The sequence below is a fragment of the Python bivittatus genome, unplaced genomic scaffold (genome assembly GCF_059951505.1).
Source record: "Python bivittatus isolate LINGU-HERP-01145 unplaced genomic scaffold, Pbiv_v1 ctg000740_np1212, whole genome shotgun sequence".
NCBI lineage: Eukaryota > Metazoa > Chordata > Lepidosauria > Squamata > Pythonidae > Python > Python bivittatus.
In genome coordinates, this window is record NW_028277106.1 from 1567329 (window position 1) to 1584708 (window position 17380).

At 48.7% G+C, this 17380-nt stretch overlaps 1 protein-coding gene across 1 annotated transcript in view; it reads right to left on the reverse strand.

The window, feature by feature from the left end:
* Window positions 1–17380, reverse strand: part of SFXN5 (sideroflexin 5) — an 83165-nt gene that overhangs the window by 53465 nt on the left and 12320 nt on the right. Inside the window, exon 3 of the mRNA XM_088128783.1 lies at window positions 4823–4900. Within this exon, the coding sequence (XP_087984909.1) occupies window positions 4823–4900 (78 nt within the window). The remainder of the gene's footprint in view (window positions 1–4822; window positions 4901–17380) is intronic.

A 17380-nucleotide genomic window follows, 5' to 3' on the forward strand; every position in this document is an offset into this window, starting at 1 on the left:
GAGCATTAGAGCTCAGAAGTTGCCCCCCAGCCATGAAGACAGACCAGGCAGCGCTGGCGTCATCCTTCCAGGGACAGCCCACGCATTGCGGGTAAACCTTGGCCACCATCACCAACAGCCTGTTACCATCCTCAGCAGAACACAAGGAGGAACATGATTAGCAACCTTCAGCAGAAGAACGGGTAACACCTCTTCCAAGGCAAGCTGTTCCCTGGACACTCACGGCTTGTTGTTGGGCTGCTTGCTGGGTTTTTACATTTGTTTTGGCAGTGAAGGAAAAGAATAAATGCACAAGGGCAATCACGGCACCTGGTCCTGAAACTTCAAATCATAACTGGTCTATGTTAAGGACTGTTCCACAATATACTCAAGCCAAGGACTGTCCCCAGATACCTTCAGGTTAAGGGCCAGCCCCAAGTATTCTCAGCAACAGCTGAAGAAAGAGCTAAAGCAAGGAGCAACGTGGAAGAACTGGTATCTAGGCCAGATGAATCTCCATCTGATGCCTGCAGGAAGAACTCAGTGAAGGAATCAGGAGAACAGCTCATTGGTGGTATCTCGTGCCAGGAGACTTCAGTAGAACATGGGAACGGCAAACAAATCAGAGAGATGCCCCATGTTCAGTCATAAAAATCACAACTTCTCCCTTCTGGGAACTTTGGCTAATCTCAGCCAGCAAAGTCACATGAAGCAAGAAGGATTGGAAGAGATGATGGGACTCAAACTCTTACCTTGGTCCTTCTCAAGCAACCAGAAAAAACATGGCAATCTCAGTTTATAAATCAGGCCAGGGACTTCTGGGGGAGGTATAACGAACTGAAGGCCCAATGACCGTGGCACAGACTAAGGAATCGGTGAGTGGACTAGTTCCTTAGAACCTCTCTGGATAAGGAGAGGACAGGAGGTCACCCACATGTGCTCCGGGTGGCTGCTCCTCACGAGGAGACAGCAGGACAGAGGTTTTCCACGGGTTTGAGCACCGGGAGATGACAAGATTAGCCATCTTGCTCACAGCCAAGGTGAAGACTTTTAAAGGACACTAAGTTCACAAACCTCCCTTTCTAATCACTTTTGGAATTGCTCATTAACTACTTCTAAGCAATTAGAGACCTTTTGAAAGACAAGTTTGAAAATGCAGGGTGAATCTGCCTTCAATCCTGAATGAAAAAAAAAATTAATCATAAGCTTAAGAATGTAAAGAATCTGAAATAAACAGCAAAAAGCTAAATAAGATTTTGATCTTAGAAAGTTATAAATGGACTAAAGGTCCAGATAAAATTGGAATATTGAAACTTTTAGAATAAGATTTTGGAATTAATTTTAAAGAACAAACAGCTTCTTGTGGGAAATAGATTCTGTTTTTGGCTTTACAAGACACAACTTCATGATTTCAAAAACTAAACAATGGAGGGAACTAAAGTTTTTAGGAGGAGGAAAGATTTAGAAACCTGCAAAATGTTGCAAAACATTCTAACAATTAAAATACTGAAGGAGAAGGGAGTCAGAGAATAGTAGCCACAATATTAACAGTGTCAGTCATGATACTATTCAGAGCCCCTATGGATAGACTGTCCAAAGAAATGACCAGCGGAGAACACATTTAATCTGACAAGATACAGATGGTATCGAAAGTGGATTTACAACTGACAGGCCAAGAGAATGACTTAGAAAAGGAGGTTTCACTGGAACTACAAAAGAAACCGGCTGAGGTATTAAAATTTAAAAGGGAAATACAAATGACAAACCAAGAGAGTGACCTGGATAATTTTTTCCTATTGGATTGAAGAACTCTGCAATGGGGCAAAGAAGAAATGAAGAGAAATCAAATCCTATTACGATATTTGAATGAAATAGAGATTAAGACTGTTAGAAGTAAAAGGAAGGAATATAAGTTTGGTTTATTTGATCAAGGTTAAAACAAGATATGCTGTTATTCTGGCAAACCTTTATGGACTTTGTGCTGACAGCAGGACTGAAAAGATGATGTTTTATGGATTTGTTTATAGATAAGAGACGGGATATGGGATGAAGAGATAAATGTTAGAGGAGTCACTAAATTTGTTTATTCTTGTTGTGATGAAGGTTGGAAGTCACTTTTTTATATATTTTTCTCTTTTTTATTATATTCTTACTTTTCCTTTTCTTCTCCTTCTTTCTATTATCTTTTCTTTAGTTAATTAATCAACATTCTTAATAAAAATTATATATGAAAAATTTATAACTCAGGGCAGAAGAAAGCAGAAGATGGATCAGTCCAGAGAAGCCTGGGATTCTCACACAATCACGCAGAGCATCTTGGTGGAGCATCTTTGCAAAGACAGCAGATGGCACCCTGGCTGGCACAACACTTCACTTCTAGACTTTCCAAAGGGCCTCTTCACACATCTCAAGAGACTAGTGCTGGTGTCAAAGGGGAGGGTGCACTTTCTCACCTTCTTCCTGAGCTTCTGGGGAGGGGCATCTGGTTGGACACCAATGAAAAGAGGGTGATGGGTTAGACAAGTCTCCACTCCCACCTAGCACAGCTCTTGCCAATGCCTAACTCACATGTTAAAGCCATGTACAGTATATACAGGTCCTTGGGAGAGGTTGCCAATGAACACCACTTGTCCTGCTCCTGTCAGGAAACCAAAAATAAAGAAGAGACTCCAAAATGCTTTCTCCACTGCCAATGTCTAATCCACCTGGCATTTAAGCACTGGGAGGCCACCACCTGAACTGCAGCGATAGGAACAAACCAAACCACCATCAGGAGTTAATGTTCCAAGGAGTCAAATATTCTTCTCGGTAGCTTTGTGAATGCATTTGGGGACACAATCTTTCTTCACATGTCAGATGAACTGTTCTGGTGGCAGTGACTACTTGTGAGAATGACTGTCCCAGTTGCCTTCATCGTCTCATAAAACAGTCCACCTCCTCTGAAGCTTTAACCTGTTCCCTGATCATACATTACTATTGTTATTAATATTATGGGTCTCCTTGGAGTCACCCTTGATTCCTGGGGTGGCTTATTACCATTTCTTCAACTTCCCAGGCTAGCTTACAGCTCTAGAAGTTCCTGGTGGTCTCCCATCCAAGTAGCAAGGGCCTGACCCTGTTTAGCTTCTGAGCATAGATATGTCAGCCACGTGCGAGAGAAGCAAAGGGGCATCGATTATCCATCACCCAGGAAACTACAGAGACATCATGCAGAGAAACAGCAAGATGTAAGGAAGGCTTTGAATGAAGGAAGAGGGATGCACATCACACAGCTGCCGTGCGAGTAGTTCCAAACGCACGAGGTGGCAGGCCGAGGGCAGTCTCTGGAGGGAGCAAGAACGTTCTGGACTCCTGAATGGAGGGCTGGAACCTCTGGTGGAAAGATACAGAAGGGACCGAGGGCTACCAGGACAGCCCCCAGACTCAATGCAATGCTGAACTGTCATCCTGATGACCCACCAAGGTGGCACAAAATTCCACAGGGTCTAAATGGAGAATTAATTGTTTCAGATTCCACACTTTGACTCTTAACGTGTTTTATTTGGGGGAGATTTTGGAATTCTGTTTTAATCCTGCTGGAATCTGAATCCCAGGAAGAGACTGGCAGAATCTTCCTGTGATTTGGTCCCTCCAAGACGTAAGAAAGTTCGATTCAGTTCAATTCCATTTATTACGGTCACAGACAAGTAGATAGAAGGAGGGTCCTTAGACATTCTCGCATGAGCATAAAGAATATTCTTCCTTGGTGGGCCTCCTTGGTTTCTAAAACTATGCTCCACATCCTCCCTCCAAAATCCTCTGTAGCCCTTGGATCTTTAACCTGGCACCCTCCAGATGTGTGGAGCACAGCTCCCATCACTAGCCCGGACGATAACTGCAATCCAATGCTTGAAGAGGCCAGTTGGGGAAAAACTAACCAGAGTGGACACTCACAAAGACAATGTAACATCAGCTCCAGAAATGGAGTCAGGACTCACAATACAGGAGCAAATGTGTTCCCCAACCAAGTTGGCTCACAGGCTGGACACAATTGTCTAGTTCCCTCTTCAAGGGCATCTACTTTCCATGGGAGGAATGGCTGGCCAGGACTTCCTCCACATCCACATGCCAAATGTGTGGGGAAAGCTGTCCTGCCCTGCAAATGCCCAGGACACGAGGTGGCTGGTCCTGGAGGGGACAGATCAGAGCAAAGCAAAACTTGGCAGAATCTCAGACGTTCCAGAATTCTGCATCCACCAATCAGGTTTTGAATCTGAAATCTTTATTTCAGAATTCAGAACTCAAGTGCTTTAGATCTCTTGCATCTTTTGACTGCTTTGATTCTGGCATCTGTGAAATATGGAATCTCATCAGCTGTCAAACGCTGCCAAAACATTAAGTGCCACTGCATGTCAACTATCGAATAATGCCAAATATGGAATCTAAAATATGAAACGCTCAAGCCCAGGATCAATGATTATCAAATGGAAATACTCGAAAGAAATATTTGGCGGCTACGCTGGGAGCATTCCCTATCAGAGAGCCTTCCTTTGGGGTCCCACGATCTGAACCTTTTCGATCTAGCAAGAGAGCACTCTTCCTTAAAGGCATCGTCTTCCTTGGCACGATGCTACAAACCCTACACCACCACTGTTCTTGAGGAGAGACAGTCGGCGGCTGCTTTGTGGCAATGCTGCATGGGACAGGGACTATTGGGGCATAGGGCAGAAAGGGACACTGGGTGTGACGGATGCACGCCTGGCCTCCGCATAAGCAGGGCTACTTAACATCTGGCCCCGAGACTACAACGGTAGGCCTGTAACTCTCATACAGGAAACGGCCGAGATTCATTCACTCTGATCACCTCTTGGTTGGTGGTTCCTGGTGGCAGAGATCCATGTTTGTAATCTTCCAGTAACTGCACTGCTTCCTTGAGACGACTCTGCAAAAAGACAACAAGCACCATCACTATCCTCAGTGCAAGAGACGCATCCTGAAAGCACAAGGCGGGACCGTGGGATGCGTGAGAGGCCCCTGATGCCTGAGACCTCTGGACTTCCCATCAGAAGATTTCTCTCAGAGCCCCCGCTTCTGGGCAATGTTCTTGGCCAGCAGATGGGCAAGAGAGGGGAGCTTGGGGGCCCTGCCTGGCTCCAGGGGCTGCAGGTAGAGCAGGGTGCCCGCTGCAAAAGAGGCCTGACCCTCGGGGAAGAGGGGCACCAAGCAACCACTGGCGAGGCTTGAAGCAATCGGCCCACAGCCCAGAGCTCAGCAAGGCATCTCCTGGACTTCTCTTTCAAGGAAACTGGATGTGTCTTGCTGGAGAAGAGAGAACTACCAGCCAGCCATGGCCAGCTACCCGAGGGGGGGTGTGCAGCCAGGGCCGATGGCAAGAGAAGCAGACGGGTGCCGTTCTTCCCTCTCCCTTATCCAGCCTGATAATTCATAGTGGTTCTTCCCAAATCAGACAGAAGCTCCAGCGTGAGGGTTTATTTCATGTATTTAACGCATGTAAATCCTCCCTCACCAGCGCTCAAGGCAGCAATTGCTTGAAAGCAATTGACGAAGCCTCTCAACTGCAGCCCGCTTGGTCTCCAAGATTCAGGAAGACCCTCTGAAGCCCCACAAAAGGCCCTCCTTTTCCCTCTGAGTTGGAAGTCCAGGAGGCCCCCGCGTCTCCTCCAGCAACCCCTCCTTCCCATCCTGAGAGGAAAGGCAACAGGGCCGGTCTCTGGGTAACAGCGTCCCCAACGGGCCCTCCTGAAACCCCTCATGCTGGGGCTAGTTTAGAAGCTGGGGTGACACCAAGGCTGATTCACCAAATGACTTTTCAGCCACTCCATTCTAACAATCATAAAATAATACGATGGCAGGGTATCACATGCAGCAAATGAAAATCGGCTCCCGGGACCCAAAAAAGAAGGAAGACTGTGAAGGTAGGAGAAGGTTGGCCACCAGCCAACCAGCTGAGCACCACTGGCTCTGACTGGCAGCCAGGGCCCCCTTCCGGAGATGCCACCGAGACCTGGGAAGGCACGCCTTGCTTCAACTGCCAGTCCTCCTCGGCACACAAAGCACATTAATCCTGAACAGGCTCAGAGCACGGGCGCACGAGGGCTCCTCTTTTGAAGGGGAAAGGAGGAGCAATGTACTGAAGGGCCCGGGGCCTGAAGGGCAGTGCAGCTGAACTGGCATTGAAAGGGCAATCTGTTATGGGGGCAGGGTCACTCTTCCAATGCCTTTCTGCTGCAGCCTTGTTACAGAGCTGAGCTGAGGCCCACAGGCTCCCATCTCAGGAATATGGGGGGGCAGGGGGGAATCTGACCCAGCTCTGAATCTGATTCAGCAGGGAGGAAACTGCCCTTGTTTTACAGGAGTTTTCACAGCAAGGCATCCTTCCATTTCTGATTGATTTAGAGGCCACTTTTTACCTATAAGTCAAAGTTCTGCTGATTAATCTGATTACAGTTTGGTCTCCTAACATGAGTCATTTGATGCCAAGTGGGAAAAAGACAGAAAAAGGATTACTCATATTCTCTCATCCAGCATTACTTTTGGACAAGCAACCAAATATAAATGATGTTAAATTATTGTTTTTGATATCTGTGTAGGGTACAGAATAATTGATGGGTTGTCTGAAGGACCACTTCTTTTTGCAAACCCCTACCACTTGCTTGGGTCATTCAAACGTCAAGTGTGCAGACCCTGGTGGCCGCCTTCTGGAAGTGGCCAGATTTCAGAACCCCTTGGTGGAGATCCCCTTCCATCCACATCAACATCCCCCTTTCTTTCATGCCCCCAAAGCTGTCCTCTCTTGTCTTGTTCTGCTGGACAAAGAGACATCTCAGCATTGCATGGAAACAGACAGTCCAACGAGGGCACTCCTGAGAACTGAGATGTGATTCTTCAAATGGCTGAAGAGAAACACAGAACCGCAGCTGACCACAGAAAGTAAGCAGAACCATAAAAATCCAGAATTCTTTCCTGGCTCAGTTAGATTGTTGGGTCAATACAAGCTCCTGGACAAATCTTCAAAATCTTCAATGTCCTTCAGTCCTTAAATAGATTTGTCCTTCAGGAAACAGAAGGTATACACCCTAAATCACCCCAGATCTACAGAAATCTTCCAGGCCATGGGATCTTCCTAAGAGGAAGAAGGAACAAATTAAGGCATATGCTCTCTCCCATATTTCAAATGAAGATGCTGTACCTCAAGCAGAGATCTAGAAGGGCAGCCATAGCAGGAGAGCAGCAGGAATTCAGCTGAAGCATCGGGCAGGCAGAGATTTTTTTTTAAAGATTTTTAACTATAGAGGGAGTGTGTGCAATTGTCTTCTATTCCATGAATAGAGCTAGACTGCGTAAAGTGATTGCTGCTAAAAGTTATTGCTACTAAGAGCGCATGTAGCGTCTCACCGGACTACCTTCCTCAGCCTGGCATCCTCCAGATTTCTTAGGACTGGGATCCAGCATGGCCAGCTGAGGAGGGTGGAACTGCAGCCTAAGGACCATGCAGGAGGTCAGGTGGGGGAAATGGTCTGTCCCTGTCGAAAAGCGTGGCAAACAGGAGACAAGGCAGTGCGGTGGGAGATGACGGGGAGGAACGGAGAAATTCTGGGACCCAGGGAAGGGCAGCATCCCGTGCCGGACCACTGCTCAGATGACAAGTGGGTTCCCTACACCACCTTGTAAGCCAGACTTTACCCAAAGACCAGCCAAGGCAGCAACCCGAACTGCGGCAAGGGGCCCTAAGACAGCTCGCCTGCAGTGGTACAAACGCTTTCAATCAGGGAGCAACAGGAGGCAAAATGTGACTGGGTGATCCAAGATCTGGGGAAGGAAATTTGACTCCCTCCCAGTTCTAAGAACTAACCTCATTCTGTTAACAAGCCAGGCAAGAGAATGGTAACCAAGCAGCCAAGAAAATGACCCAATTTCATATGAAAAGGACAGCCAAACCAGAACGCTCTGCTTAGCATTCCGGGGGCTATTTCGCCTCATCATTAGCATGTTTTTGGACACCCAAATTACTTAACACCAGTTCTTCTTTGCAGCCCATCTACATGGTACACTCTGCTCTTCTGAATGAAGACCCAGAAAAATAAATCAATGAATGGTTTTGTGTTCTATTTGCTCTTTGGAAGAAATCTCGGCAGTTACTATAACAACCTTGGCCAAAGCCCATCTTGTTTCACAGGACAAATGCCCCAGACAAGCACAACATGATCAATTCTTGCCTAACATGCTTGTGGGCATCTTTTTGCCCTCATTCTCCTGGGGCTGAGAGGAAAGCTTGCTCTGAGGGAACTGGGAGAAGACGCAGGAGCACGAAGCAGGACAGCTCTCAGCAAGGTGGGCCTGGGTGCCAGTGGAGGACTTCCACGGCCAGGAGGTGCAGCTCCCCCCCCCAACCTTGGCACCTGGTCCAGGCAGCAGCAAACAGGAACGCACCCTGCCCTAACCCTAACCCTTTCACTCCACCTCCTTGGTCCCTTCCTTCCATGGCTGCTGCTCCTGGGGCTGCCGGCCTCCCACCGTCCTGCCCCAATCCCTGCCAGCCTTTATAACATAAGTTGGATCGATGGGTGGGCTCCTGTCTCACCTTTTCTCCAGGTGAAAGTCACAGCATTCCCTCCTCCACACCCCCCTTGCAATAACAATCCTGTGGGTGCATGGGGCTGAGGGGGCTGGCCCTAAATCACCAAGGGGGCTTCAGTGGCCGCGGAGGACTCGAACCTGGCTCTCCCCACTGCCAGTCCAACAGCTGAAGCTGCGCACAGAGGGCATCAGGAAGATGGCGGCCCCTTCAGGTTATCGGATCAGAGTCGTCCTGCAACAGTCAGTCCACAATTGGGCACTCGCTGATCCTCTCATTTCATTCACTTGCCCTCAGCTGGGAGGGAAGCACACTTACGTATCAATAATAGCAGAAGGCTAATCAGCGGGTGCATCGAGACCCAGCTCGGAGGCCCTATCTGCTGAGGCTGGGTGTACAAAATGGGACGGGATTTCATAAGACCATCAACCGTTCTTCTGCCTCAAAGGAGAGGTGACTTTGGGTGATTCTATATTAGAGAAATACCAAAAAAGACAGGTGGAGCGCAAAGATCATCAGATGGAGGCTTTGGGGATTTCTTTCTCACTGAATCAGAAATGAGCAAGTGACGGCGGGTTCAGTCTCTGCCCTAAACCACGTTCTCACTACAGACATTCCTGATCAATCTATGGAAAATGAGCGTTTTTGCCTCCCTTTGATCTAGTTGGAAGAACTGTTCATGATCTGCAGAGCAGACTGCAAAGCACCAAAAGGAGGAGATTCACTGCCTTGTTCTGCGGACTCAACCCTAACCAGCGATATTCTTCCAGCATCATCATGCCAGCATTTCTGCGTGGTAAAACGAAACTTCTACATTGCTCGGGCTTTGAAAGTGCCACCCCGAGAGGCAGGAACCACCACTCAGCAAGGACAGTTCTGTTGGCCAGCCAATCTGGGCATGTTGGGGGACCCCAAAGGCAGGAGAACACCCCAAACGCCTCCCTTAAGGGAACTCTGGAGAAGGGGAACCCCCCGCCCTGGTTACACCTCTAGGGAGCAGCAGCCTGGGCAAGACAGGAAAATGGACCGCTGCTGGCAACCCCAGGGAGCAGGGTGGCTTTGCCCTGTCCTGCCAGTGGGCACAAGGTGGCCACTGTGGAAGCGAAGGGCCGGGTGAGAGAGGGCCACCCCGGCCCGATCCCTTCTCTTGGGAGAAAGAGTAGCCCAAAGAACAGAACTACCAATGGGTGGAACCACAGCTTGAAGAACATCAGAGAAGAAACAGGGCCTTCACAACTCTGCCAGGAACTTCAGCCACTTCCTACCTGGGGGGTGGGAGGGGCAGGACACCCCCCCGCAGCCTGCCAGTTCCCTGAACTCCCCAATCCCTCGCTGTGTGTTAGCACCAAATGTCACATGGACTAAATTAGCTTCACAAAAAATCTGCTGATCTCTTCAGCTAATCCCACACAGTTTCATTACAAGCAATTAAGAGCCTAATTTTAAGCTCTGTAGTCTCACACCTGCCAGGAGGAAGGCAGATCCTCTCCTCACGCAGCTCCGTAAGTGTGTCTTGAAAGAGTTTGGCACATGACAAGAGAGCCTTACCCAGCAACGGATCTGTGGGGATCAGGTCAAACCCCTAGAGGCAAGGAGATCACCAGCTTATCCAGGATATAAGGTTTATTGATTTGTCCTGCTTTTTTTATTCTGGCATCAGTTATATGCAATTATTTTTGCAAGATTCAAATTTAATGTGCATAATGAAAAAAAATCATTAAAATGTTGAAAATTGTAAGAAGATTGATCTATAAGCACCTGGAAAACAATATGGTGCTTTGTCAAATCTTGCCAAGCCAACCTGATCTCTGTAGCTTCATTAACAGATTATGGGAATGCTACAGACATAATATACCTTGATTTCAGCAAAGCATTTCACAAGATATGCCGTGACATTCTGTCGAGTAAGCTAGATGGCTGATTGACATAAGTAATGACTGCATTGCTGGCTTGAGTAACATCCTCAAGATGTGCTCATCAGTCCTTCCTCATCAAGCTGGAGAAAAATCTATTCATACATATATACACACACCACCTTGGTCCAGCTGGACTCTAGATGGTTTACTATGGTTATATTAAAATATGATGAGGGTGGAATAATCTGAAATATAAGCAATATATTTATAATAAAACTAAAACTTCCATTGATGGATCCAGAATCAATCCCAAAGGCTCTCTTTACAGCTTTCCAGAAAGTTGTAAGAGCGGGGCCCTACTTGCCTTGAAAGATAAATTGTTCCACCATTTATTACAGAACCTTCAGTCCCCCCCCCCCCCGGGGTCACATCTGTTGGCTACCACTTCAGTATCTTCCTTTTCAGTTCTAAGGCTGGTTGTTGTATCTGTTGTCATTAGTTTGGTCTTCTCTGTTTAAGTCACCGTTTGGGGGAGATGGGCGGCATATACATTTAATTTAAAAACAAATAATTAATTTTTCCCCACTTTTTCAATGAGTGTATTTGCCGGACAATTATGGAGTACCGTAATTAGGAGGGGATTATCTGGACCCCTTTCAATTAGGATTCAGGCCTGGGCGTGGGGTGGATGTGGTATTGGGGCTCTTGCTGATGACCCCAGTCAGGACTTGGGGGTGGAGGTTACATACTTCTCCTGGCTTTTTCTGGATCTCTTGTGGCCTCTGACATCATCAAGCAAAATATCCCTGTGGACTGCGTGCAATGGTTAGAGGTTAGAGCTACTCTTTTACGATGGCTTCCCTCCTTCCTTGGTGGACAGTTTCCGTTGCTGAGTTGCTGAGATCAGTGAGGCAGCGAGAGCCACGGGGAGAGCTTCAAGGGTGACGTGCGAAAGCTGTTGCAAAAACAAGCAGGGCAGAAGCACCCTTCGAGCTCCGGCAAAGGAGGCAGTGCTCGGAAGAGGCTCAGGCCGGCTGCTCCCTGGCTCGGGGAAGGGGCAGAAACACCATCAGACTTACAAGACCCGGTTACTAGAGCCTACCTCAGCCCAGCTTAGATCGAGTCTCCTCATGGAGTCTGTTTCCTGCTCCGGCAACCCGGGTCGCCTTGAGTTGCAGTATCATCAATATGCTGACGACAGGGTGGGCACGCTCCAGGTCTCCTCCCTGAAACCTTGCCCTCTAGTGGGACCTCGGAAGCGTGCCTCTTCTGTGGCTGTCCCTACCTTGTGGAACACCCTCCCACCGGCGATTCGGCAGGCCCCCACCCTTCTAGCCTTTCGGAAGGCCATTAAGAGCTGGCTTTTCACCGAGGCGCTGGGATAGGATGGGACAGGCTGGCAGTATGGAAGGGGGGCAGCTGAGCGTGCTGCGGGGCATCCCAAGGGGACGGGCCAGACTATGGCCCAGAGTTTTTGTCTTATTGTTTCACTGTTTTTATTGTTTTATGATGGTTTATTTATTGGTTTTATTGTTGTTGTGAGCCCTCAGAGTTGCTTAAGAGGGGCGGCCATATAAATCTTTTAAACAAACAAACAAACAAACAAACGACCAAAAGATAAATGTCTAACTTTATGCTGCCACGCCAAGCCAGACCGAAGAGAACGCCACTGTGACTGGAGCTGCTGGGGCACGACGGACGGGAGGAGTCAGGCCGAGGCGGAGCCCCAGCAAGGCAGATTTGCTGTTTCTCCATCGAGGTGTTCTAATACCTCTGATACTGAAAACAGTTATTCTGGGGTTGTTTTTGCTTTCTGTTTTGGTGCTCTATAATGTTTAAAACGACTACAAGTGTTTTATATGGTTATGCATGTTTATTTTGCATCAAGGATTTTTATTTTCATATTTTATGACTATAAAGGGCTGAGAATCTGAAGCCGGGGGATGGGTACAAAAAAATAAATAATAAGCCCTATAAGACTGAAAAAAAAATTCAAAACAATCTTGATAGGTTAGAAAATTGAGCTGCAAGTAGCAGAATGAAATTTAACAAGGACAAACACAATTTTCTTCACTTAGGAAACACTCTCAAATCCAGAGACGCTGGGGGGAGCCGGCTTGGTAACGGTTCAAAGAGCAGCAAGGATGGTGAGAGGATTAAAAATGAAGCCCTGTGGAAAGAGGCTGAGGAGCCTTTTCGTCTTTAAAGAGAAGGGTGGAGGGGAGTACAAAAATGCCCTTCCAGTGCCTGAAACACAGGATCTTTTTCTCTCTCCTCCCAGAACGCGGGACACGGAATCACGATTTCTATCTCAGGAAGGCAAATATCGGACTGAATGGCAGGGTTAGGGTTTCTGAAAAAGGAGTGCAGCCCGTGGCCCAGAGAGGTGGTGGGTTCTCCTGCCACGGACTGTCCAAGGCTTAGGGATGCTCTAATCTGGAGCCCTGCACTTGGCTTCCGGAGACCCTTCCAACTCCATGAATCTACAAGCCAACCAATTCAGCTAAGCCCACCTCCACGGCTTTTCTTATCACTTCCATACGGTCGACAACTCACCTGGCTTCTTTCAGAATAATCCGAGAAGGCCAGACCTCTGCCCGGGAGCGCTATTAGCAGACGCTGAGACCAGAGCAAGGTGATGGGGGGGGAACAGAGGGGGGAACACGCAATTCCCCACGCATGCACCACAGTCCACGGTGCAGGCGCAGAAGCCTGTCCACACCATGAGACCTCCTCCCCTCCTCCTCCCCCCCCGCAGCTCCACCCTGAGATGGGGGGCCGAGGGGCTCCCCAGGAGAGGAAGCATTACTCCCCTCCCTTCCGGCTTCTCGGGGGGGGGCGGGGTTCCACCTTTCGGTTTGCCTGCCTTGAGATGGGATTCCGTCCGAGGCTCCCCACAAAAGAGGGACACGGGGCAGGAATAAAAGAACCGAGCTAGAAGGAGCGGGCTGCTATTTCTTAAAATATAATCCATGCTTCTGTCCTAGATGACACTCAGCGCCACAAGAGCATTTGCAAGGAGAGCCTCTAGTAGCATTTCCACACTTCCCCTGAGGATGGAACACGATAATTTAGGAAAAAAACCTCTGGCATTCTCCTTCACAGGTTCATCGTGCTAGAAGGTCTATGAGAAGTTCCACGTTTGGGCTTCGTGGGTTCCCTTCGCTTAGTCACCAATAACTGAAGATGGATGCCCACTTGGAGGGAACGTGGGGCAGTGACAGCCCCCTTGGATCAGCATCCCGTGGGGAAACCCAGGTTCTGATCAAGAGAGAGATCCCTTGCAAAACCCGGCTTTTTCTTATCTGGATCCAGAAGATCAGGATCCTCCACTGGCTTGGGAAGAAGGGAGTGCTACAACTTTCTTAGCTCAGAAGTAAACCCTGCTGAATTTAACAGGGACCGTTAATGGGCAATGCAGCGCTCTGCCTTTATTAAACAGGACTTCAAACGCGGTAACCTTTCAACCATGCCTGACGTTTTTTAGCCCAACTTGCAAACAACCCACTAGCTCAAAAAAGGCCAGCTTGCCCATCTGCCACAACCTGTCTTGTTACTGGCATGAATCATGGCTTGAATCATAAGAGCTTCCTACCACACTGCAGGTGGGAATTAATTTAGCAATGCTCACATGCTCATATCTATTCCTGCTATCCTGAATAGCTACAAGGTTCATTTTGCATACATTCAAACTCTGTCCTTTTTCCTTATACGTCCCATACACAGGAAAGCTTCTCCCATACCACATAATTCTGTGCAGCAGAATACCGTGAAAAGCTTCTGCATAAGCTGGACGGGAGCCAAGTGAACGATGCCACTGCAGAAAAAGCCAAGCCAATCCTCAGCTGCATCGACCGAAGCTAGGTGGCAGGATCCAGAGAAGTTCCTGCTCCTCTCTCTTCTGCACTGGTCAGAATGCTCCTGGAATATGGCATCCAATTGGTTGTCACATTTCAGGAAGGACACAGACAAACCAGAGCACGTCCAGAGGTCAGCCACCAAGAGGATAAGGTGCGCAACAGAAAGAGTTTAGAAGGAATGTTTCTATGAAAGGAGATACCACAAAACACAATTGCGAACATTTCCAATAAGAAGGAAAAGGCAGCGGACAAAAAACTTCCTGCATCCAGACGTCGTTCCTCCATTCCGCATCGGACAGAAAGCGCCTATACGGCAGCCAGTTCTGGCCTCCGTATTTTAGGAAGGAAACTGACCAACTGGGGTATGTCCAAAGAAGAGCAATCGAGACAATGAGGGAAAGAAAGAATAACCTGCAAGGATGGCTTGGAGGCCCTGGGATGTTTCACCTGGAAAAGATGGTGGGGAGCCACGACAGCTGTCTTAAGCACCCGAAGGCTGCTGGAGAGAAGGGGAGGCAGAACTGCTGTCCCAGAAGACCTGGCAAGGTACAAGGGGGCCAAATCACAGGGAGGGAGATTTCAGCTGGACATCAGGAAAACTTTCCTAACAGTCATGAAACAGATCGTCCTGGGAGGCGGTGGATTCTCCTTCACTGGAGCTGTTTAGAGAGAAGGTGGGATGAGGCAGTGGTGGGCGCCTGCACTGAGCCAGGAGTTGGGCTGGATGTTCTTCAGGGCCCCTAAAAGTCCTCTCGGCCTGTGATCCTATGGCCTTGGTCCTTCAGCGGCTCTGAGCCTGGGTTGCCGAGGCTCCCCGTCAGGCCTGCCCAAGACCGGCAGCAATATTCAGTCAGGTTTTGGGCATGCCTTTTCTGTTGCAGCGTCTGCCCTCCGGAAGGATCTCCCCCAGAGATCCAGGTGGCTCCCACTGTGATGTTCAGGAAGCTGTTAAGGACCTGGCTGTGTTCCCTGGTGTGCAGCAGGGTGATGGTCGAACTCTGCAGATGTTTGTTTGTTTGTTTGCCTGCTTTATATGTTTTTCTTCACCCTGCTCATGATTTTTCCCCCTTTTTAAATCCTTCTCTTACTTTTTAAATTGTAAGCTGCAAAGAGTTGCTGAAACAGGTGGCTTCTGAATTGTATAAACATGCACATACATACATACATACATACATATATACCAGGCATGACTTGCTCAAAGAAGTGAGATGGAGGGAAAGCTAAAGTTAATGGATATATAGAATTCATTAAAATTAAATGGAAGTAATTAAACACAGCTAATAGAACGACTCCTCGCATATTGCTTTCAGCTGAATTAAAAGCGCACCAGAGCAAGTTCTGGGGACACCATCACGGGGCAGGGATGCGTGTGCTGCGACCTCTGCGCTTCCACTTCCCAAAGCACCTGGCCACATCAGGACTTCGCGCACCTGAACTGCAGCAGCATTTCTGCTGGTTTTCTCTGGGGACGCCGGCATCTGCCCTCCCTGCTAGAGGGTGTGCCACAGCCAACCAGGATGCCTGGGCACTTCTCAGGCCAGACCCTTCTGCCTCGCTTTCCTCGCTGAAGAGGCAACCTGGCCTCACGCAAGCCCAGGGGATGCCTCACCTGGCACTCAGCTGGCGCCAAGGGAAGGGGGACAGTACCAGCTGCTGCTCAGCTCTGGGGCCGTTCGAGTTTGGAGGGCCAACAGGGACCTCCCTGGAGAAGTGCTTCTGAAGCACCAGGGCCAAACTGCAGCCCAGCTCCGCGGACCAAGAGGCCTCTCGCCTCTCCTGGGGGCTCCCCACAGGGGCCTTCAGGGCTGCACCAGAACGGCTGCATGCAAAAGCCTGCCCACGTCGAGCAGCTTCCACAGCCCTCCAGGCCTAACAGGGACACCCCAAAGCGAAGGTTGCCAAAGGAGCAAGGATGCAGCTGGCTTAGCTCCTGATCAGCCTGCAGGAGCTCCCTCCAAGCCACAGCAGGAGGGCCCCAAGCCAGCCACGTGCAGGGCAGCAACAACCACATGTTCTCCTCGTTTTCCCACGAGAGGGGCTGCCAAAAGGGGGGCTCATTCTCTTGGGGAGCAGCAGCCCCAAATAGGAGGGGGGAGCAAGAGCCAGCTCGGCCCCTCTCAGGCTTCCATTCTGACCATTCAGACCGTCCTCTCTCCTCCCAATGGAGCGTCCCATGGCACCACCTCCCACAAGCCGACTTCAGGTTTCGCTGGAGCTTGTTCTTGATAAACAAAGCCATAATCCCTGTCTTCGCAGCACCCAAACTGCAGTGTTATCAGCTGCAGGTCTTATCAGTGGAGGAAGGCATAAAGCAAAGTCCTTCCTCGACAGGTTTTCTGCCTGGTATGCAAAGCACGGCTCTCTCTCTCTTGGGCACGCCAGGGGACCACCTGCATGCCTGTCAATAGCAGATCCCCTTCCGAACGGCCTCCACTTTCACCCTCAGAAATTCAGAAATGAACAGTTCAGTGGAAAAATAGTTAAACTACCACTAAAGATTTAACTCTACAAAATTTCTAAAAACAAATCCTGTTTAGTGGGTGCCTCCTTCCGTCCCTCTTTTTACTCCTCTAAACAATTATTTGTATCTCCCAAGAGACTGGCATAATTCTATTACCTTTCCACTATACACAAAAGGATGACAAATGGGATCTTGATACCTATCCACCAATTCATCTCTTATCTATAATTAGCAAACTATATGCTAGATTCCTATATTATAAATTATTGGATCGACTGCAGCTGGAGAGGGCTATACCTTTTGTACTCTCTGGAGCAGCGCTTTTCAGTCTTGGCAACTCCAAGAAGTGTGGACTTCAACTCCCAGAATTCCCCAGCCAGCACACTGGGAGCTGAAGTTCTCACGTCGTAAAATTGCTAAGGTTGAGAAACACAGCTCCAGCCCACCAAAAGGCACCTTTGACAGACGTGCTTTTATAGACTTAAAGGCAGCCGTTGATCCAGCACCAGAGATTCTGGAGAAAACTAGCTGCTCCATCAATCAATCGATCGATCGATCGTCACCTTCTTAAACCAACAGCAGCACTGCAGCTTGGCACTACCACTCAAGTACAGGACTATCACAACACAGTAGCTACTCAACTGAATCT